This window comes from Elgaria multicarinata, chromosome 16 (assembly GCF_023053635.1).
Source record: "Elgaria multicarinata webbii isolate HBS135686 ecotype San Diego chromosome 16, rElgMul1.1.pri, whole genome shotgun sequence".
NCBI classification, from domain to species: Eukaryota; Metazoa; Chordata; class Lepidosauria; order Squamata; family Anguidae; genus Elgaria; species Elgaria multicarinata.
This window is the reverse complement of record NC_086186.1, coordinates 23,634,932-23,659,522: the sequence shown is the minus strand read 5'-3', so window position 1 is coordinate 23,659,522 and position 24,591 is coordinate 23,634,932. Positions and strand designations below refer to the sequence as shown.

The 24,591-nt window shown below is 42.2% G+C and overlaps 1 protein-coding gene across 1 annotated transcript in view; it reads right to left on the bottom strand.

Annotated features, from left to right (window-relative positions):
• Positions 1-24,182, bottom strand: part of LOC134409442 (protein FAM169B-like) — a 77,918-nt gene extending 53,736 nt beyond the window's left edge. The window contains exons 1-3 of the mRNA XM_063142165.1: positions 24,118-24,182; positions 6,579-6,712; positions 103-202 (exon numbers count right to left, since the gene is read on the bottom strand). Of these exons, the coding sequence (XP_062998235.1) occupies positions 103-202; positions 6,579-6,712; positions 24,118-24,172 (289 nt within the window). The 5' untranslated portion in view covers positions 24,173-24,182. The remainder of the gene's footprint in view (positions 1-102; positions 203-6,578; positions 6,713-24,117) is intronic.
• Between the last annotated feature and the right edge of the window lie 409 nt (positions 24,183-24,591).

Genomic DNA, 24,591 nt, shown 5'->3' with positions numbered 1-24,591 from the left:
AGATTCCCTTAGCTTCTGCAACTGTATCATATGCCTTCAGACCATTCTCCAAGCCATCCTAAGAAATGAAGGAGAACAGAGAGAAAAAACATGCACACTGACCTGTATTCTCATCTTGTGGATCAATTAAAACCAGAAGCCTATGTTTATTGTCTTCTCTGTACAGAGGTAGAAATCTCATCAATGAAGCTTCAAGTTTAACCTATAATCAAAAACATTATTTACATTCATAATCTAAGGCACAAAGTGTGCTAGTGACAAAAAGGAGAGCAAGAAAATTGTAATTAAAAGCAGTACCATTTTTATTTATTCATTTTTATACCAACCATTAACAATAAGTTGTCTGGGTAGTACTACAGCTTACAGCTTAAAGAAATGAGCCACTGAGCTTGGGATCAGGCTAAGGAAAGTGGTAGCAAAGTTCCAAGCTCTGGTGAAAGCACATAATTGTTATGACAAACTAGGATCAAACTGAAATCATAGAATCATAGAATAGCAGAGTTGGAAGGGGCCTACAAGGCCATCGAGTCCAACCCCCTGCTCAATGCAGGAATCCGCCCTAAAGCATCCCTGACAGATGGTTGTCCAGCTGCCTCTTGAATGCCTCTAGTATGGGAGAGCCCACAACCTCCCTAGGTAGCTGATTCCACCGTCACACTGCTCTAACAGTCAGGAAGTTTTTCCTGATGTCCAGCCGGAATCTGGCTTCCTTTAACTTGAGCCCGTTATTCCGTGTCCTGCACTCTGGGAGGATCGAGAAGAGATCCTGGCCCTCCTCTGTGTGACAACCTTTTAAGTATTTGAAGATGTCAGATCCTGATTTCTCAACCATGGTTTGAACAAACCAGTTTCCTGTATTTGTATATAATGAGAAGGAAAGGAAAGGAAAGGAAAGGAAAGGAAAGGAAAGGAAAGGAAAGGAAAGGAACCCCTTGTGCAAGCACTTGAGTCATTGCTGACTCCTGGAGGGACGCCTGCTTTCGCTGACGTTTTCTTGGCAAACTTTGTAGCGGGGTGGTTTGCCATTGCCTTCCCCAGTCGCAGTTACCTTTCCCCCAGCTAGCTGGGTACTCATTTTACCGACCTCGGAAGGATAGAAGGCTGAGTCGACCTGAGCTGGCTGCCAGAGAATCAGCTTCCGCTGGGATCGAACTCACGCCGTGAGGAGAGTTTCAGCTGCAGTAACTGCCACTTACCACTCTGCGCCACACGAGGCTCATATAATGAGAAATTGTGATTTATTCCAACTCGCAACCAGAAGCTTTAAAGTTCCACCTCTCATAAATGAAGGAAGGAAGGAAAGGGGAGTGAAAAATCCATAGCTTACCACAACAGGTTCTCAAAAAGAAAACCATGGTTTCTATTAGATCTGAATTAGATTGATGTGAGTGAAATACTTTCAACACCCTAAAATGCTATATAAATTCTATGTATTATTATTACTACTATGGTAGCTACAGCAATCAATAGAATTAGCCTATCCAAATATATCCCATGTGACTTTTTTTTGGCGGGGGGTGACAAGGCTGGTATTAATGCCTTATATTGTATGGAAGCACTACTCTGTGATTTCCAAGGTAGCCAGCTATAACATACTATATTATATTAATATAGTATAGTATTTAATATAGTATATTAAATCAAAACACCCTTGATTTAATAATTACGGTCAGCTTAGTGCCATTACTTGAATAGATGTATCCCCTTCTCATTAAGAAAAAAGACGATTGCTAATTTGTCTATTTCACTTTTTAAAAAAGAATGCATGCAAGATTAAAAATGGTTCAAGCACTGAGACTGTGTTTAAAAATAAACAGCACCCCCACGAAACAGTCAGGGTGACACCCAGGCAAAACTAGTGGCAGACTTGTGCCTGAGATGGAATTTAAGCTTAGGGGCGGGGGATGACAGTGTTTTCAGTCACAGCGCCCCATCTCAAGGCTGGGGTCTCAGTGTAATCTTCCATCATAGCGTGAAACCAAATGCCTTCTTTTCCTACCCTTCGGATGATGTCCTATTTAATTTTTCAGGGCAGGACTTGGTTAGCATTTGGTCAAAATTCAAGTGCCGGGAGGGGAGGGTGAGAGAGAGAACAACCGAAGGAAGATGGCCCTTCATGTTGTGTCGGTCTGGGGGTCACTGTCGTATCGGTCATTGGCACCCACAGCAGATGCAGCAGAAAACTAAAATAATATTTAAATCCTGACTGTAAACCGCAGAAATACTTCAGAATCAAGGCCAAGCGTGCATCCTTAGCTCACCCCATTGTGTCTCGCTATTGTAAGGATGCAGAGTCACTTAGCGTGCTAAGCTCCTCTGCCCCTCCTCCCCCTCTCCCTAACCGAGCACCAGATGGGATGCTCACACTGCATCCAGGCACGACAGGTTGAGCTAAGGACAGGACGACAGCCATAACCATCTTGTGTCCCCATTCCCCCATCCATCCACCCACCCACCCACTGGGCACAGTTGTTTTATTTTGCCTTGGAAGCAGTGATGTTCTTGAGACACTAGAGGGCATTGAAAGAGTGTTTTAAGCCAGGCGTCCTGGCTTCTTCCCTGGCTGTCTTAACACTCCCCTTGTCTACACACTGGCTTTCTCCCTCCCCTTGGAAATGACAACAAACCATGTTCCAAAATTGCACGAAGCAATTATTTCAGTTAGTTTCTATTGCTCCGGCTCAAGCAAGTAACGCACTTACAGAGGCTATTTCTTGTACTGTGCAAATTAGAAGAATCCTGCAAAGAAGTAATGCAGTGGAATGGATGCCAAACAGAGCAAGGGATTGGAGAAAGACTTACCCGTCCAGCCCACCTCCAGCTGGGGACAGCCTGCACTGCAGACTTAAAGCACTTTTTATCTCGTCTGCATCAACCCGTTTTTGTTCAAATTTTCCATGACAACCCAATGCATATTAGCAAACGCAACTGTTAGAATCACAAACACCCCCTGGTACTGAAAGGAAACCAACTGCATCCATTCAATAACAACTTTCAATCTACAATGTTAATGCTCTCCAAGCTCAGGCCATGGGGAACTGAAGTCCACAGCCAGGATCCAAAGAGGTACTTCAGGGGCTTGTGATTATCGACATTTTTCACTGAGCACCAGATGAGTTCAAACTGCTTTGGAAAGCCCCCTCAGTTTCGAAAGAGGCTTACCATATGGCATGAGCAGCTCCTGTCTGAGCAACACAAGTCAAAAGTCCCCTTGGGCACAACAAATAAATCACATGCATCAGGGACTCAGGCATGAAGCAGAAACCACGTCCGCCTGAGCAAGGCTGGCTCCAGATCTGAAGAGGCTCTCAACGAAGTGCCCTTGTAGCAGACCCCGTCCTACGTCAGGGAGCCTCTGGCAGCGACCATTTTAATTTCCCACACTGCGCCAGAGTGAGGCTATGTTGGGGGAAATTAAAATGGCGCCCTGCTGCTGGCGCTGGGTAACCTGATAGCTAGGGTGAAGGCCAGGGAGTCCTGAGGTTCCAGCAGCTGGTATCAGGCCCCCAGCTGACTGAGACCTGGGGGAGACTGTGGCGTTACACCCCACAAGTCAATTCCAAATGTATGTCTGCAGTTTGTAAGTCTGTGGTGAGTTTAGAATGTTGGCCTGAGTGGGCGGAGTTAGAATGTCTTGGGAGTCGGAGGAGTCATATATAAGGGAATGACGGAGGGGATTGCGGGAGACTTGTTAGGTACTCTTAGAGTCTGTAGTGCTCTCTGTGTTTAGAGTACTTAAGTTCTGGGAAATTGGAGGTTCAGGGTAGAGAGTGGTGTCTTTGGAGTGTGGTGTGCACATAGTTGGTGTATATTAATCAATACTGAGAATAAAGAAAGTTCAAGAGTGATTGTGTGAGAGAAAGGAAAGCGCGAATGTGAATGAGTGACCGGATTGTATGAAAGGTTTCAAAAAGGGTTTTAAATGTTGTTATTTGAAACAAAGCTTATGAACTTTTAAAAAATAAATTTTGATTGTTTTGTTTTTAAACTACCACAAAAGTCCCACGTGTCTGTTTGGCATTTATCATCTTAAGTTTACACATTTAGCACCCACTCTGACAATCATTCACCTAAGCAGATATAACTCACAGCGCATTATTATATATATTAAAAATCCTTCTCCAATTTAAACCCCTTTCTCCACATAGTTTGGAGGAAGGTGGTTCTTATCCCTTGCCTCAGGCGTATCAAGCGGTGGTGCTTGGCTTGAGCAGGGAGTAGTCTCGGCCGGGTCTGGTGTTCAGGGCCTGTGTCGTGGCAGAGACCTCTTTGGAGGACGATTGGGATCCCACAGCAAATCCCCGTTCTCACAGCTGATGTGGGGCAAACAGGTGAGCCCTATGACAGGGATTATTTCTTTAATTGATGGGCACCCTGACTTTCTACTAAAAAAAGAGAGAGAGAGAGAGAGAGAGGGAGGGAGCAAACCTAGCCACCCTTAGGAGGAAGTTCCACAACCTAGGAGCAGCCACGGAAAAGGTCCTGTGTTGAGTCACCACCAAATGTGCCTCTGAAGGCTGCACTTTCAACAGAAGGGCCTCTCCAGAAGATCTTAAGAACTGGACAGGCTCATATGGGAGAAGATGGTCTTTCAGGAAGCCTGTTCCCAAGCTGTATTGGGCTTTATAGGTCTGGAAACAGACTGGTAGCCAGTGAAGCTGCTGTAACAAGGGAGTGACGTGTTGACCTCAGCATTCTGGACCAGCTGAAGAGATGCCTTTGTCTCCATTCTGAGCTCCGCCTTGGACCCTGACTCTCCTTCCTCATCCTGTGGCAATCCATTATTATTATTATTTATTTATTTATATAGCACCATCAATGTACATGGTGCTGTACAGAGTAAAACAGTAAATAGCAAGACTCTGCCGCATAGGCTTACAATCTAATAAAATCATAGTAAAACAATAAGGAGGGGAAGAGAATGCAAACAGGCACAGGGTAGGGTAAGCAGGCACAGGGTAGGGTAAAACTAACAGTATAAAGTCTGCACAACATCAAGTTTTAAAAGCTTTAGGAAAAAGAAAAGTTTTTAGTTGAGCTTTAAAAGCTGCGATTGAACTTGTAGTTCTCAAATGTTCTGGAAGAGCGTTCCAGGCATAAGGGGCAGCAGAAGAAAATGGACGGAGCCGAGCAAGGGAAGTAGAGGCCCTTGGGCAGGCGAGAAACATGGCATCAGAGGTGGGATGTAGGGGCAGAGTCATCATCAGAGTGCCCACCTGGCTGCCAGAAGACCCTTTTGCCCAGAGTCTACTAATAAGCAAGGGTCTACTCAGGAGGGGAAAGTCCCAGCTGCAGACAATGCGAAAGCAGACCAGGGTGTAATTGCATCTGCCGCTGCTGAACCTGGAAAAGAGGTAGATGAAAGCATCTATATACGCCTTCAGTCTCCTCTCAGACCTTTTGTCCTTGGAGCCTTTGCTCTGCCTCCTTGCTCATGGATAGCTATTCAAGAGTTCCAGCTGCTGATGCTTGGCCTGGTTCTAAGAGCTTCTCTTCATGAGCGATTTATTGCAAGCTCGTGATTAGTCAACTCGCAGAAGTTAGCGGGTCCTTTATACGACATTGTCAACCTCCAGGATGTCGTCTCCCGCATTTTCCTCCCTTTATCGCTAAGATAAATAAATTAGGCCTTTGGGAATACTCTGGACCTGTGTTAATGTATAGGATTTTTTTTAATTGTGATTTGCTTTTTAATTTTTTTAAAAAATGTTTTTAATATTACAGGGATTTAATTCTATTTTAACTTTTGTAAATTTATATTTATATGCTTTAATTTTATGTGTTTTAATCTTGTAAACTGCCTTGAGTCCCAGTATTGAAAAAAGGCAGGGTATAATAACAACAACAACAACAACAACACACAGTATATTGGCAGTGTGTAATGCAGATGTAGCACTATAATACAGCCACTAGATGCCACTGTTTCATTCAACATATAGAGCATCACCAAGAAAGGAAGTTTTCAATTCCAAATCATATGTTTGAAGTGTAAAGGACCCTAGTGTAAACTGGAAGGACTCCGGAAGATGGAAGACCCAGTAAGGATATGAGATTTTGGTTTAATGTAGAGAAGCTCTAAGGCACAGACTGTGGAGTCTTGTGAGCTCAAGCCTCAGAACCTCTATTAGAAGCAGAACAGAACAGGCATAAGCAACAATAGCCCCTGCAATTGGCAGACAAATTGGCAGCCTCTGGCATAAATGCTAGGAGCCTGAGTTTCCGCCTTTGCTAGTTCAAAAGGATGAAGATCTTCTTGCTGTATTTCAAGCTCTAACTTCCAGCCACTGAATTCAGGGATCCTTAATGGGAGAATATACTTTATAGCTCCAGGTGGGTATGGTTGATCATTGTCTTTGCCCGGAGCCCACTGCAGATTTGGGGGGATGGGAGGTGTTTTAATTCTGACACACATGTTTTAAATTATCAAGCTGCATTGCACTCACTTCTGCTTTTGACACTCTCTCACTCTTTTTTTTAAAAAAAAAAGGGGGGGGGAGAAGACAAATTGTTTGGCCTTAAATATGAAGTATTTTAACCTGATATGGTGTTAGTTAAGCCAAGTAAGAAAATGTACTCACGTTCTTTCTTCCTGGAATAGGGAAAACCTCAACAGTGGATAATGGTTCCTCTAAAAGTTTTGCATGGTATACCTGAGCTGCTGCTTCTACAGCTTCAAGCGTTACATCTTTAATGTCCACTGGATAAAGATGACCTAAAAGAAAGGAGAGTATTAACTATTGGCTTGTTGATGTGGATTGTTCAAGTCAGTACCACAGAACTATGAAATACAAGATGAGTTTCTGACTCTGCTGTTGGGTATTATCATTGCCTTGTGGGGCAACTGCAACAAAAAAGTTCTTCTGATGTTCTTCAGATGTTCCTTCAGAAGTAGGGGGTGGGACCCTTATAGCCCTCCAGATGTTTTGGCCTTCAATCCCCACATTCTCTCCCCATTGGCTATGCTGGTTGGCTAGGCCTGATGGGAATTGTAGGCTAAAACATCTAAAGAATCACAAGATGTGATTCTTGGTTTAGGTAGCTGCTTTGTGGGGTTTTGCTATTAAATATTCTACTTCTCACTAAGACTGCAACATTGAATAAATGACTTAGTTAGGTAAATAACCATTTTGATCAATTAAAAATGCTCTGATTAAATCAAGCAGTAGAGTTTTAAATTATTTTCCTACAAGTAAGTACAAAAACTGCAGGTGGCAAATACCATCTTAAGAAGAATGAATTCAGCCTTTTCTCTCTTTTCTGAGGAGTTCAGCGCTCTAAGACAGGGCTGTAGTTGTCCTCCAGGTGTAAGACTACAAATCCCATCATCCCCAAACAACAGCCATGCTGGTTGGTGCTGATAGGGTTTAGAATCCAACATAACCTGGTGGGACACATGTTCTTCACCCCGCTCTAAAATTATGCAAGTTATGACACACATATGCATCATAAAACTATAAAAATAATGCATTGCTTTTGCTTCGGAACTATTGCTTTATTCATATTGAAATGTAGTTGAAATCAATCTATTAAAATTCATATTATTAATCAACGAGGATTTGTTGAACTGGGTGTGTGGCAGCCCTTACACCTCTACAAACTCAACGCCTCACCACAGCAGGGAGACTAGAAGTGGTGTACAACTTTTTGTACGTCAAATAATTTTACAGCTCTGTGAACCGCCCAGAGAGCTCCGGCTATTGGGCGGTATAGAAATGTAATAAATAAATAAATAAATAAAAATAAATTGGAAGGGCCAAGAAATGGAAACAAATGTACACAAAATGATAGCAAAACCATGGAAATAATTTCCGTCCTGTCACAGTAGCCTGAACCACAAAATAGCTGTAAAGTTTAAAAGCAAAGCTAGCAAAATGTATCTACCTAGTTTCTAATGTTATAACAGAACCACAGGAATAACAAGCTCAAAATGGTCTCTTCTTAGATTTCTGCACAAGCAAAGAACTGAGAATTTCCAGTGCTTAAAGTGGCTAAACAAACCTGAGAGCAATTTCTTTCAAATATACTCCACTTACTATAAAATTTCTCCTTTGGTTTTCAAAGATTTCAACCTTGCAACCAAAAGGGAGAGCCACATAATGTCTCCACCATTGCAAAAACAAACCGGAGACTGTTAACTTCGTTGCCTGGTTCTTTGGACGTCAATCACAATACTTTGCAGCTCTGAATGGTCAAGAACCTGCATTATGGAGTCCTCTTTTTAATTTGACACAATTACTAAATAAAATGCCTCTTTATGCCCAGAATGCAACTATAGTTAGCTAATATAATTAAGCTTTTGCTAGTGGTGTTCTTCACATTAATGTGGACAAAGAAAATATCTCTGGTGCTGTGCACAAAGTTGGGGAACCGCTTTCAGCCCTTGGCAGTGGTAGGACTTCTGGACTCTCCCTGCAACTACAGACGGTATCATGGGTTACATTAGGTGCGTCTTTATTCCCTCTCGTGGGATGAGGCTACTGCATGTTAGCACAGGGGTGCGGAATTCAATTTCGGTGCTCTTGTGGGCTGCATTCTTCACATTGGCGGGGCAAAAACACACAAAAATATCAGCAAAGTATTGTAGCTTAAAGCTCTTAAGGCCGGTAACTGAGCTGTACGAGAAGTGTTTCAACCTTCTAAAATGGGGAAAAAACTGTACAAAAGCAAGGTAACCATGAAACGATCAGTGGTTTGGGAACCAGTGTGGTGCAGTGGCTAGAGAGTCAGACTGAGAGTCGGGAGATCTGGGTTCTAGTCCCCACTCGACCATGGAAGCTCACCGGGTGACTTTGGGCCAGTCACAGACTCTCAGCCCAGCCTACCTCACAGGGTTGTTGTTGTTGTGAGGATAAAATGGAGAGAAGGAAGAGGATTATGTGTGCTGCCTTGGGTTACTGGAGGAAAAAAGGCACGATATAAATGTAATAAATAAATAAACGCTCAAACTCCATAGCTCTAGAGGCACAACTACTTTAAGGCACTGTGGTCTGTGTACATACTGTAGTAACGCATACTAGCATGACACTGACCTACACTTTGGATTTTATGTGGGGTATATTTGATCAAAAGCAGGTCAAGGCTTAGATTATCATAATATCCATTTACACAGTGTCATGCAGAAGGGGGGGGGCTTCAAAATTAGTTGCTGGCCTTCTTAGGCAATATTCCTGAGGCCTGAAACTTTCTAGCAACGTGGTGCAGCCAAAATGTTGGACGCTCAACCTGGAATGAAGCAAACATAGGCTAGAGCGTCAGACTAGGGTGACCATATAAAAAGGAGGACAGGGCTCCTGTATCTTTAACAGTTGCATAGAAAAGGGAATTTCAGCAGATGTTATTTGTATATATGGGGAACCTGGTGAAATTTCTCTTCATCACAATAGTTAAAGCTGCAGGAGCTATTCTGTGACCAGATTGAAAAGAGGGCAGGGCACCTGCAGCTTTAACTGTGGTGATGAAGAGGAAATTTCACCAGGTTCTCCATATATACAAATGACACCTGCTGAAATTCCCTTTTCAATACAACTGTTAAAGATACAGGAGCCCTGTCCTCCTTTTCATATGGTCGCCCTACGTCAGACTTATACTGAGTCAGACCACTGATCCATCTAGCCCAGGGCCCCGGCTATATGGAGGTGCTTTGGTGGTGGGAGGCGCCTTGCACCTGCATTTGCCTTCCTTCCCGGGGGTTGCACGGGAAGGAAGGCAAGTGCGGTTTTTCCTGGAGGTTGCCTGGTCCTCCACATATTCAGACTCTTTAATTATTATTTTTTAAAGGAATCCGGGTGGGGGGGAGGAACAGGGCTGTCCCTCCCCACCTTTTTTAATTTAAACAGCCAAATCTGCGGAGCTCCGCATGGGGGTTGGCCGGTCCTCCCAAATTTATATCTGTTTCTGTGGAGCTCTGCAGATTTAGAGCATAAAATTAAAAATGGGGGAAGAATGGCACTGTCCCTCCCCTCTCCCCCCCCCCCCCCGTACATTTTTTAGCTTCTTTACAGCCGCAGAGACTCCTCCACTGCTAAAACAGTCGGGGTAAATGCCCAACTTTTTTGGTGCAGATTTTCCAGGGTTTGCCCCTGGATGGCTTCGCATTTGCAGCTGTGTCATCTGTCCAAAGATGCAAAAATGTGCGTTTTCGGAGCAGGAAACAGCCGTATAGACAACCCCCAGTACTGTCAATAGTGTCTGCAGCTCTTGAGAGTTTCAGGCAAGAGTTTTCCCAGCCCCCATGTCAGTGGTTTTCAATACATTTGTGTTTGAAGGCCAACATAAGCATTGTTTTAAATTCGTTTCTCGCAGCAATGGCCTTTTAAAATTATTTTTAAGAACTTAAGAACATAAGAAGAGCCCTGATGCTGAATCAGACCAAGGGTCCATCTAGTCCAGCACTCTGTTCACACAGTGGACAACTGGCTCTCAACCAGGGGCCAACAAGCAGGACATGGTGCAACAGCACCCTCCCACCCATGTTCCCCAACTGCCTCTGATATTGGAGGTAGCACACAACCATCAGGGCTTGTAGCCATTTTTACTCTAGAGTAGGTGCACGGGCCCAATCCAAACCTTAAAAGCCCCCGTCTACCTCCCATGTTAGGATACTGATCTAGACTGGGGGGCAGGGCGTACCCACTCTAGAGTAAAATAAAATAAGATGTAGCTGCTAGATATGGTTTTAAAGTATTGTCTCTTTCGGTACTTAGAGAGAGAACAAACAGAACAACATAAGGCATAAATCAGCACCTTGCATCAAAGAAATCTTGCTTAAAAAGATGGAGAGAGAGCTATGCAAGAGGTATGTCAAACAACCATATAAGGCAAAGGGAATCTACTCTGGAACAAAATGAGACATCATTATTATTAAATGCGCTAATAAGTTATTTTGGAGTAGAAAGAATGCCCTGCAGGATTAATAGCAATCTTATTTTTAAAGTGTTTATGTACAGATTTAAGTTGACTGGGTGTGTGCTTCCATCAACAAGATGTGTGGCATTCCATATATGTAGCTGAAGAGTATAGCACATAGCACCATATATTCTATCCCAGTTATGGTTGAATTATAGATATGACATTTCTTTCGTTCTCACTCCAAAAGTGTTGCCAACTCAAAGGAAAGATTTCAAAATCTTTTAGCAAGGGGGTATTCTTCCCAGTGATTCATTTGAACTAGTATGATGTTAATCATTTTTTTTAAAAAAACGGAAATATTACATGACAAACTATTTAAACAAAGCAATCGTTCCCCACACACTACTAGCCAATAACTTCAAAGTACAACCCCATGGATGAGTCAATCCCCCTGCTCCCAAATGAATAAGAATTTCATTTCATGTTCTGTTGAATCAAGCATACCATTACAAGGAAATATGTCGGAAATAATGGCACAAGTTGAATTTATTTTCAAATTGAGCATTCAACTTTTCAGTAGAAAAGATGGTGCTGCATTTTCATTTCAATTTCATTGCGTCTCCGTTTTCCTAAATGTAAGAAGAGATGTTGACATGTGCCACTCTTCCTTCTAAAATATTTTCAAGTTCTAAAACAAAAAAAGGCTTCTTCCAGACGGAGGGCTCTGAGGGCTACCAATCAATCGACATTTATTTATTTATTGCATTTCTATACTGCCTTGGGCCAAAGCTCTCTTGACAGTTCACAAAGATGGTAGAGATTGAGTAGCTATTCCATTTTTTCCTCTTTAACAGTTATTTTGTGCAAAGAAAAAAGTTATAAGCAGCAAGGGGGAAAACGGAAGAGTTACTAGGAAAAGAAGGTGTCTGCTCTCCCATAAAATCTGCAAATCAGGAAAAGTGATTACACAGTAAAAGGTTCATTGGGAAACACCCTAGATATTATGTTGTCAGACATAAGCTGATGTAGTCATAGCAAAACAATGCTTGCTACTGCCGAACACAAAGATGGGAGTTAAGGGTGGAAATCCCAATGGTTTTTTTTAAAATGCTTTGTTAAAATTAGCTAATTTTCCTTTGTTGTTTATTCGTTCAGTCGTTTCCGACTCTTCGTGACTTCATGGACCAGCCCACGCCAGAGCTTTTTGTCGGCCGTCGCCACCCCTAGCTCCCCCAAGGTCAAGTCCGTCACCTCCAGAATATCGTCCATCCATCTTGCCCTTGGTCGGCCCCTCTTCCTTTTGCCTTCCACTTTCCCTAGCATCAGCCTCTTCTCCAGGGTATCCTGTCTTCTCATTATGTGGCCAAAGTACTTCAGTTTTGCCTTTAATACCATTCCCTCAAGTGAGCAGTCTGGCTTTATTTCCTGGAGTATGGACTGGTTTGATCTTCTTGCAGTCCACGGCACTCTCAGAATTTTCCTCCAACACCACAGTTCAAAAGCATCTATCTTCCTTCGCTCAGCCTTCCTTATGGTCCAGCTCTCGCAGCCATAGGTTACTACGGGGAATACCATTGCTTTAACTATGCGGACCTTTGCTGTCAGTGTGGTGTCTCTGCTCTTAACTATTTTATCGAGATTTGTCATTGCTCTCCTCCCAAGAAGTAAACGTCTTCTGATTTCCTGGCTGCAGTCAGCGTCTACAGTAATCTTTGCGCCCAGAAATACAAAGTCTGTCACTGCCTCCACGTTTTCTCCCTCTATTTGCCAGTTATCAATCAAGCTAGTTGCCATAATCTTGGTTTTTTTGAGGTTTAACTGCAACCCGGCTTTTGCACGTTCTTCTTTCACCTTTGTCAGAAGGCTCCTCAGCATCTCCTCGCTTTCAGCCATCAAAGTGGTGGCATCTGCATATCTGAGGTTGTTAATGTTTCTTCCTGCAATTTTAACTCCAGCCTTGGATTCGTCAAGCCCACCTTTTAGATACTGTTTTAGGCAGATGCCTGATTATGGAGTGTTTAATGAATACTACATGGAGATCTTCTTTCAGCAGCTCAGTAACTGGAGATTCCAAAATTCCAAGGAGAACATTTTAACCAATTTAAGTTGCTGGATTACATTTGAAACAGCTATTTCTCCACAGAGGATATTGTGCCAGAAACGCTGCATTAACCAGCCTGAATTTATACATATATGAAGGTTATCTACAAAATGAGGTAGGTGGGAAGAGGACTAGAATTGTAAAATATGAGGGGTTCTCTGGAATTGCAGAAAAGGTACCGTGTAACCATCCGGAGAGTATATTTAGAACAAGAGGCCTCCTGCCTTTGAGAGATTCCAGACATTCTAGGCGCTGCATTTCTGCAGAGCTGAAAGGCACTGCCATCTTAAATAACCCAGGCTGGTAAACAAGGTCAGGACATCACATATGCAGATTCTACAGCAAAATGTCAAAGAAGGTCTGAACCAGTAGGTAGCAGCCTCCGGCCTTTTACATGTGGCAATTAGCTTCATTCACACCGGAGAGGAAAATGTTTCTGTTAAATCAAAAGGAAATAACATACATAGTTTATGTCACTCTATAGGATTCCCCCTATCCCGTTAATCTGGTAAACACCATTTTAGAAAGGGGATAGGAGAGCTCACTACTTAAGACACTCACCCCACCCCTCAAAATGTGCTCACAGGGATCCTAAATAAAGTCAGACTCCTCTAAGTTGCGTTAGTTCTGAAACTGTAATCACAGCAAGTTTATTGCAACACCACTTAATTCAGCAGAGATTTTGAAGGAAACAGGGATGGGGCGCAAGACAATTTTGCTTCCTGAGGTGGAAAAGAAATTCCCTCCGACCCACCCCGATCAAGATGCACAATTCCTAAGGACAATTAAGTTATTTTGACACCTGCCCTACTTGCAGTAAAAAAAAAATACAACAATAAAATTATATAGCTAACCATTTGCTGTCTTTTCATGGCACCCCAAATTATCTTACTCTGCCTAATTGAAGGTCCTGCCCTGCAGGAAGTATTTGTAAGTAAGGTTTTAGATATAGAAAGTCACAACTTCATGCCAAAATTTGGAAAAGATGAGCCATAAATTGCTTTTCGGATCTTTCAGTCTATTTGGTTTTCAACCCTTTCAATTTTCTGCTGAGGCGCCCCTAACCATCTTCCATTTTCTTCTGCCCTAAATTTATTGATAACTGATATGCTTATTTGACATATTATTAAACAAAACTAAAAAATACACACACCATATTTAATATTCTCTAAGATTTTTCTAATAGCCAAAAGCAGTTGTAATGTAAGGAGCACTTACTGTAGTAAATGTAGAGAGCTTCGGCTATTGGGCGGTATAAAAATGTAATAAATAAATAAATAAATAGTTTACATTTTACATTCAAACAAATTCAGTGCGTGTTTGGAAATAATTGATTACGATACTTGTAAATATTTTAAACTGTGGCAGCTCAAAAGGTGGCTACCAGGAGGAGGGCCTTCTCTGCTGTGGCACCCTGGCTGTGGAATGAGCTCCCTAAAGAGGTTCGCCAGGCACCTACACTATACTCTTTTATTTTCTCAGCATTTTAACAGTTAAGCAATTTAATTTTAACTTCGCTGTTTTAAATTTGTTTTTTAAATCAGTATCAATTTCTGCATTGCTGCTTGATTTTATCCTGGTTGTGTTTTTTATATTGTATCTTATATTATGTTTTTATGCTGTTTGTTTTATATTTTGAATGGTTTTTATGGTTTTAATTTTTGTAAACCGCCCAGAGAGCTTCGGCTATTGGGTGGTATAAAAATGCAATAAATAAATGAATATACTTTCTCTACATTAGATCTTGAAAAATTATTAACATAGTAATTTTAGCATGTAGAAAAAGCTGTGTAGATAAAGATATCTGCTTTCGAGCAATAGTCACCAGGGAAAAAAAGTTAATTACAACTCTGATTTCAGATATGACAAATGGTGTATCCGCTCCTCAGGCACTTGCTAAGGGTACACACCAAAGCAGTACGCCATGGACAAAGCCTTCCTCTGGACAAAGCCTTGCTCTTCCTCATTGCAACCTCCCTCTTGATTTGGTCCAGACAACGGTGGTGATGGAGAAAAGGAGCAGCAGACATCACTGCCTACTTGCTCACTGGTTCTCTTTGCCTGTCAAGTAAGCAAGCAAGTTTAGAATGGTGGTAAGAAGATAGGGTGACCATATGGAAAGGAGGACAGGGCTGCTGTATGTTTAACAGTTGTGAAGAAAAGGAAATTTCAGCAGGTGTCATTTGTATGCATGCAGCACCTGGTGAAATTCCCTCTTCATCACAACAGTTAAAGCTGCAGGAGCTATACTACAGTGACCAGATACAAAAGACGGCAGGGCTCCTGTGGATTTAACTGTTGTGACGAAGAGGGAATTTCACCAGGTGCTGCCTGCATACAAAGGACACCTGTTGAAATTCCCTTTTCTCTACAACTGTTAAAGATACAGGAGCCTTGTCCTCCTTCTCATATGGTCACCCTAAGATAGACTCAATGAGTGTAGCTACGGCCCATTGAGAGGGATCTCAAAAACCTAAAGCCAGTCATTATATTTTCCAGCATTCTCATATTAACAGTTAACAAGATAAGGGATTTTGTGTGTATGGGTATGACATGCCCTGAGTTAAACCATGTACATTGATGGTGCTATATAAATAAATAAATAAATAAATAAATAATAAACATGATGGCTACCAAACTCACTTTGCTTGGGATCAAAGATGGATGAGAATGCCAAAGGTCGACATGTTTGCTTAATCGCTGCATGATGTAAACCCCACTGCAAAGCCTCAGCTCTGGTCAACTGTAGAATGGTTATTTACTGTCTTGAACTAAAATTATGATCGTTTATACCCACGGGCCCAGATGGCCTCATTACTGATTCAGCATGGGGCGAAGCAAGCCAGAAATATTATTCCATAGCCAAAAGAATTTATCCTCTTCAGTACAAGAGAAAAACACACTCTGCATTGCTTTCATGTGAAATCCCACAAGGGAAATCAAAAAGGCCATGAAGCTGCCATATATATATATTTTAGGCAATTCAAATCCAGTCTGTCCCCATCCTCTCCAAGAAAGACAGATTTCTTTGAAAAACTGACGATAGGTTATTGCACAAACTGAACTTCATTTGTTTAAAATTGTCTTTGGTGGCATTTCAAGTTGTAGAAGCTACTAACTATATAAATCAAAGTGCTATTAAGCAATCCTTGAAAGCCACTGCAGCCCCTTGTAGCTGACGTGGGAGACTGGAAAAGCTACTCTTTCTTACAAGAGGCAATCTCCCCACATGATTTTGCATGGCATTTTCAAGGATTTTTATGTAACAGGAATTTGAAATCAGTTGTGCTGTAGTCACAGAGAAATGTGGTTAAAGTCATTCTTTACTCTGTTCTCAGTTGCTATATCAACCTTCAGCTAGCATCAATAGGGTGACCCTATGGAAAGGAGGACCGGTCTCCTGTATCTTTAACAGTTGTGCAGAAAAGGGTATTTCAGCAGTCATTTGTATGCATGCAGCATGGGGTGAAATTCCCTCTTCATCACAACAGTTAAAACTGCAGGAGCCCTGCCCTCTTTTGTATCTGGTCACTCTAGTATAGCTCCTGCAGCTTTAACTGTTGTTATGAGGAGGGGATTTCACCAGTGCTGAACCCAGTCAGTTTCTAACAATCAACTGGGAAGTTTGTGGTGTTGTTCTTTTACGCTTAGCTGTTGAGAAACATGGTAATTCATGCAACTCATGAATCACCATCTCCAGGAATAACAGTAAGTAATAAAAGAAGCCGCAGACAAAGGTTTCTGGGGGTTTAAAGTTAACCTGGAATTCACCCAGCATTGTAGATTTTACTAGAAGAATTTCAGAAAGTTACAATCCCTTGCTCTCTATTCAAACTGTGTGGATATTTTTTTTAATGTGACATTTAAAAACTAAGTGCCACACACCCAACCTATCTCACATAATGAAATAATTCCATTTCAGAGAAGTATGTTGTATCACACAGAATGGAACATCTGGATTGATACGCTGTATAAAGAATTACAAATCTGATGTCATTGAAAATGCTGAGTTCTGGGGGGGGGGAAATGGAATGAAAAATAAAAACATTGGTACACCATTAACTACAGAAAGGATGCCAGATGTGGCTATATCATATTTATTTATTACATACTTATACTGCCCAATAGTCTAGGCTCCCTGGATAGTTTACAACTAAAACCATAATATAACAATCCAGATTAAAATTTAAAACTTTAAAAATCACATAAAACCAGAATAAGTTACAGTCCAGGGAAGGCTTATCTAAAAAGATGTGTGTTTAGGAGGCATTTAAAAGATATGACATTTTCCGCCTCCCGAACCGCACGAGGGAGGGTTCTCCAGAGGGTTGGTGCCGCTACAGAGAAGGCCCTGCCGCTGAGGTTCTTCATGATGACATTCTCTTCATCTTGGAATGACGAGCAGGGCCTCCTCTGAAGATCGTAAATGTCGCCTGAGTGTATATAACGGAAGGCGGTCTGCTAGGTATCCTGGTCCCAAGTTGTTTAGGGCTTTGTAAGTTAATAGCAGCTTGTGATCCACACAGATGGGTAGCCCCACACAGAGTGCATTACAGTAGTCTAATCATGAGGTTACCAGTGCATGAATGACAGTGGCTAGGCTATCCCTATCCAGGAATGGGCACAGCTGGTGTACCAACCAAAGCTGATAATGGGCTCTCTGGGCCACCAAGGCCACTTCTCCAGTGACAAAGATGGGTCCAGGAGCACCCCGAAACTATGGACCTGCTCTTTAGAGGGAGTGCAACCCCGTCATAGAGTACTCTCAACATTCATTACTTTACAAAGTGGAGACAGGATTAGGGAACAGAGACATCAATAATTTCATTAAAAAGATGGAAAGGACTGAAAAGATGTTAATTTCATCTACTTGTCTCTCACTCACACTTGAGGTATGGCCAAGTGAGACAGATGTGATCTCCAACACAATTTTATCTGACCACAACTGATTTAGACAGCCACACCCAACACAGATAGAAAATGTAATTCCTTCAGGGTATATAAAGGGCCTTCTGAACCCATATGCATCTGCCTTTTATGTTTACTACAGGTATCTTCTGAGGTTAGGTGGGTAGCAGACTTTTTGGTGGTGGCTCCCTCCTTATGAATTGCTCTCCACAAGGATATTCCCCTGGCATCTTCTCTCTTAGCTCTGAGGTCCCAGGCAAATATTCTCCTATTCCCCAGGCTCTTAATTATATTTATTTTTGCTGTCTTGACTGTTTTGTTTTTACCTATGCTTTTGTGTTTTGGACTGTTGATGTTTCTGCTTTTTTTCCTTTTTATTGCTGTTCTGTTTTGATTGGACTAATTTTATTGTTAAGTTTTGTTCTTGGCCGCATTTCTGCAGAAAGGCAGGATATAAATTTCTTATGTAAGGTAACATTCTTGTCAAGCCTGAGGATACAACCCTACGCTAGGTATTGTATGAGTCACAATATTCTCATCAGAAGTTCAAAGGTGCCATGCTAAGAAAAAGTTATCTTTCAATTTTTACTTGTCTGTGTCAGGAAGAATCTGTAAAGTTGTACCACTCTTATTATAGTATCTAGTTGTACGGCCAACTAGACGTAACACAGACAACTATTTTTTTATTGTTCACATGTCTGCTCTGTTCACATAAACACAATAGTCAATGGTGGGTTATTAGTCAACTCCACAGTTGATTATTGAGGGGGTACTCCCCACACAACACAATTATAATCAACTGTAGCGTGGATTAAGGCCAGCGTCGAGTTGAATATTAGTCAATGATATGTTTGATTGACACATCCCCTACCATCTCTCTCCCCCTTAGTCCTCCTGCTGGTTTCCCATCAGCCATTGCGAATTCTGTCAGCTGGGCTAGAGGGGCAGCCACCACGTTAGTCGCTCTTACCAGGGGACTCTGTAGTCACCGAAAATAACCAACTGTGTGCGATGAAATAGTCAACGGTGCCCAACACGCGACACGATAACCAACGGTGGTTCAAATAATCAACTCTGCACAGCGTTGTTTATTTTGGCCAAATAAACAACCATGGTGTGAAAAAGTCCTGACAGACGACACAATAACCAACCGTTGGTTATCGTGTCTGTGGTGTTACACCCCACAAGTCAGTTCCCTAATGTATGTCTAGAATTTGTAAGTCTATTGTGTTTAGAATGTTGACCTGAGTGGGTGGAGATTGAATATCTTAGGAGGGAGGAAGAGGAGGATATATAAGGGAATGACTGAGGTGATGGGGTGGTGGTTTTTAAAGTACTTTGGTTCAAGGGAGAATTAGAGGATCAGGGTAAAGAGGGTTGTCTTTTGAGTGTAGTGTGCAGATAGTCAGTTGGTGTGTATTAAACAATCCTGATAATAAAGAAAGTTCAAGAGTGAAGGTGTGAGAGAAAGGAAAGCATGTATGAGAAGAGAGAAAGGATTGGATGAGAGGTTTTACCAAGGGTCTGAAAAGTTTTATTATGAAACAAAGTTTGTGAACATTGAAATAAATTTTTATTCAGTTTGTTTTACTACCACAAAAATCCCACATGTCTCCTTGGCATTTATCATCTGCAGTTATATACATATAACACCCGTTCTGACATTAATTCACCATCAGCACATTATTTTATTCCTGAAATTATTCCTGTTTAACTCCTTTCTCCACATAGTTTGTAGAAAGGTGGTGTTTGTCCCTCACCTCAGGCTCATAAAGTAGTAGCGCTTAGCTTGAGCAGGGAGTGTCCGTGGACAGGCCTCTTGCCACCACTTTATGTGCCACGACACAGGCGCTTTACAACAGGCCTGTCTGCGGACACTCCCTGCTCTGAAATGGAATTTGGCCCATGGTCTGAAAGAGTTTCAACACCACAACAATATGGTGAAACAAGTCAGGGTGGGGGGAACTGCAAGAGACTGTGACAAAGTAGAACAATTCATTTCAGGAGCTCACAGATAAAACCTTCTCAAATGCCATTTGGCAGAAAGGTGTCACACAACTGAATGAAAGAAAATAAAAATACCAACAACAATACCATCAAGTAAACCAAACTGGATCTTATACTGGCTTCAATTTATGCACCTACCTTTAATTCTGAGGTTGTTGAAAATCTATTTTCTAACAAAGAAAGTCAAATAAATTAACTGTAATGGTTAAGGAGAGAAAAAGGGGGTTGATTATAGGGGCTCAATATATCCCCAAAATGTGACAAAGGGGATGTGGGGATTTATTAACAGTGTAGATAAAAGAGGGGAGAATTAATGGCTTGATTTCAGGGCAGAAAATTGACTTAGGCTTTGCATAAACAATGCCATACCTTTAAGCTTTCTGACTGACAGTCTGGCTTGGGAAACAGCGTTCAGTCTGAAAGCAGAGCCTATTAAAAAGCATAATGTTTCTAAACAGCATCTGTTATGTACTAATAAGCATTACTTAAAGGACACAGACCTTTAATTGCTACCAAACGTACACTTACTCAAAAACGCTGCAAGGCAATCTTTACCAAAAACATCACATGACCCCACAGGAATCCCAACAATACAAAATGTTTTTTAGTTTAATTTGGCTTGAATTCACCCAGTCCAACAAAAGTATGGAGGCGCTTTCTGCAAATTCTATGGAAACGTTTGTGAAGCTTCACCGGAATGAATTACAAATAAGAATTACATCAGAGCTATTTGCCATCTGTTGTCAGCAATACCACAGTGCTATGGCTGGTCACCAGACTGTAGTTTCGTAAATTCCAAATGCAACATTTTTAATGTGCAACTCAGTAGAAGGTTGTGTACTTGCAGAGAGATGGGGAGAGTCTGGTGTGTGTGTGTGTGTGTATGAGAGAGGAAGAAACACACCTCAACCTGGAACCCATTTGACAAACTCATCACAAACAATATGCACCCAGAAAAGAGTACCAGAACACCCTGGGAGTTTTCACAAGTGGCACTTTTTAAAGGACTTAGGCCTTAGCTAGACCTAAGGTTTATCCCAGGATCATCCCGGGGTCAACCCTGTTCATGTAAATGACACACAGGATATCCCGGGAGCAGGCAGGGACGACCCCGGGACGATCCTGGGATAAACCTTAGGTCTAGCTAAGGCCTTAGAATGCAGAGTGTTGTGTTGGGTTCAGACAACACAATAACCAATGGCAGTTTAAATAGTCGGTTAGTTATTTAACCTAACATGGGTTATTGTGTTGTATGAAGGGAGTTTCTTAACCAACAGTTGGTTATTTGGCTGAAATAACCAATGCTGTGCAGAGTTGTCTATTTGAACCACTGTTAGTTATTTCCTCAGCCACCCTTGGTTATTTCGCCAGTCACAGAGTTGCAAGGCAAGAGTGGTCAAAGCAGTGGCTGCCGCTCTAGTCCAGCTGGGAGGATAGATTTTCAGCAGCAATGACTGATGGGATGCTAGCGGGAGGCTTGAGAGAGGTGGACTAATAGTCAACTCAACGCTGATCCCAATCCACACCAGGGTTGATTATCATCATGTTGTGTGGGACATACCCTGTAGATAAACTACTGTCGAGTTGATTATTACCCCACCGTGGACTATCATGTTGTCTGAACGCAGCCAATAACTTATTTGTAGGCTATAGAACCACAATATTGTTATTAAAAATATCAATCTACTTTTAGTCCATGTACTTTTTCATTCATATTTACAAAACTAAGAAATGTGGTTTTAAAATATATTTTAAAAACTCACACACACCTCATTTAAGCATTATATCTGAAAATGTACCTTATGTTCTTTGTGATGCTCAAAGAACATTGAAAAGGATTAAAGTCACACCAACAGCTCTCAAGCTATAGAATAAACCTCCTACATAGCAGATGTCTTTGATCAAACTGAATCCCAATTTCCGTAAGTACATTTCACATTTTCCTGAAATACAAGTATTTTAACAAATCATGGATGAACCCATATGAATGGGTTTGGTCCCAAGACACTTCTGTGGAAAGAAGAGGGGACAAATGAGGGAAGAAGAGACAAGAGAAGATGGAAATGCCAGAAGAGAAGGAGAGAGCGCTAGGCAGATAGAAAGATTTAGGTAAAGACAGATATAGTAAAAATAATATGAAAGATGAAAAAGGAAGAATGGTACACATGTTAAAGGCTGGTGCTTAGATCTGGATCTAACCATATTGAAGGCAACAGCTGTAGGAAAGCATTGAGGCTGTGCTGATACACAAATCCTGTTTAAATGTTAAAGCCACTATTTACCTACAAACTATAACACTGTAGGCTCTGTATGTATTAGCGCAAACTCTTGAATAGGTAAGTTCCACTTGTACACACACAGGCTCTTTTAGATGTTCCTCCAAATCCACTATCCCAATCCCCCTCCTATGTCCATTCACACAAAGGTCTGTACCCCCATATTAGATTGGCCAATGAGGGTGTGGTCGAGGGGGGAGGGATGAGATAGGATGGGTTGCCACATATCCTACTTTACAGAAAAGAGTCCTCTATTTGAAAGGCTTTCAGAGGAGTGTCCTCTAATTGAAGGGTTGTTCAATTTAACAATAAAGAACAGTAAGAAGGGAAAGTGGGAGAACTGTATGAAGGGAGACATTGTCCATCAATAAATCTGGACAACTGGCTGAGAAGGTACACAGGTTACAGTCTTCCACACTACGATAATATGCACTGTATTTCTATTTGAGTTATAAGTGGCTACCAGGAGGAGGGCCTTCTCTGCTGTGGCACCCCGGCTGTGGAATGAGCTCCCTAAGGAGGTTCGTTTGGCACCTACATTATATTCTTTTAGACGCCAGGTGAAGACCTTTTTATTCTCCCGGCATTTTAACAGTCTGTAAATTAATTTTAACTTTGCTGTTTAAAATTTGTATTTTAAATTTGTATTTTTGCATTGCTGCTGTTTTTATCTTGGTTGTGCTTTTATATTGTATTTTATATTATGGTTTTATACTATGGTTTTGTTTTGAATTGTCTTAAATTTGTAAACCGCCCAGAGAGCTTCGGCTATTGGACAGTATAGAAATGCAAATAAATAAATTTTTATTTCTAAATTTGCATATATACCTATAAATGAGCATATGCACATTTTATGTAAACTTGTGCCCTCCTTTGTCTTCTTTTTTTGATGATGCATTTTCTCTTTTTTAGTAATGCATAAGTAGCCAACACTTTTTGGAACTCTGCAAAGACCTATCCTACTGATAGGTCAAAACTTATTGGGGGAGCACCCATAGAACTTATACTTATGTGGTCAAAACCTTGGGGAAGCCCCCACAGTTCTTGTGGGGAGCAATTATGTGTATGGTTTGAAATGCGAGAAGGACCCCCACCGATCTACAGAAGATACAAGCCTGGATCCATTGCTATTGTTGGAGATCTGGGTGACCTCTGTGGCTAGGAATGCAGGTTTGGGCTAGTATGCCAACTGCTCTTGTTCCTGGGCAAGAATAGCCTGGCCACTGTGAGCCATGCATAGGTAATCTTGAGACTGGATTACTGTAATGCACTCTAGCTTGCACAGTGTGCAGCATCTGAATTACTGACTGGGGGAGCTATAACTAGAGTGACCAGATTTAAAAGAGGGCAGGGCCCCTGCAGCTTTAACTGTTGTGATGAAGAGGGAATTTCACCGGGTTCTCCATATATACAAATGACATCTGCTGAAATTCCCTTTTCTATGCAACTGTTAAAGATACAGGAGCCCTGTCCTCCTTTCCATAGGGTCACCCTAGGCTGTGTGGGGCCCTGGATTGTGGCCCCAAGATCCAGCCCTAGATGCGCCTCTAGAAGGAGGCGGGAGCTGGGGGTGGAGGGAATCTGTGTGGGGAGGAACAAAGGGCGCAATCCTTCTTGGGGGGTGGGGGAAGGCCTACAACTCCCAGCATTCCTCAGCCAGCCACGGCTGCCTGGGGAATGCTGGGATTTGTAGGACTGCTTTTGTGACTAAACGCGCTTGTGCCCAAAGAGGCTCAACCGCGGCCTTGATTTGTGCGTGTGGGGAGAAGGAGTCGGGGGGGCGAAATGCCCCTTGCGCAGGCTGAGGGTCACTCGCTCCGGCTCGTAACCCTACGAAGTTTGCTCCGTCCTTCAATAATAAAAACAAAACACACAAACACGTCCTTCCTCCTCCTCCTGAAACCGAAATCCCTGTCAGGAAAAAGAAGAAGGAAGCCCTGAGAGAAGCGAAGGCGGCGGCGCTTCTTCTCCTCTTACCCGCAGCTGAGGCAGCGCTTCCCGCTCGCTTCTCAGGCGGCGCCGCCGCCATCATTATACTCCTCCGAGGCGGCTCCAAAGGCTTCTCTCCTCCTCCTCTTCCCTCCCTGCGAGCCGCCCATATCCCTTGCCTCGCCAAGGCCCGCCTCATACTTGTTAAGCCCACGGTGGCCCCGTCGACCGACACCTGGGCAACTATACTAGGGTGACCCTATGAAAAGGAGGACAGGGCTCCTGTATCTTTAACAGTTGCATAGAAAAATGAATTTCAGCAGGTGTCATTTGTATGCATGTCGCACCTGGTGAAATTTCCTCTTCATCACAACAGTTAAAGCTGCAGGAGCTATACTGCAGCTATACTGTGACCAGATTTAAAAGAGGGCAGGGCACCTGCAGCTTTAACTGTTGTGATGAAGAGGAAATTTCCCCAGGTTCTCCATATATACAAATGAGACCTGCTGAAATTCCCTTTTC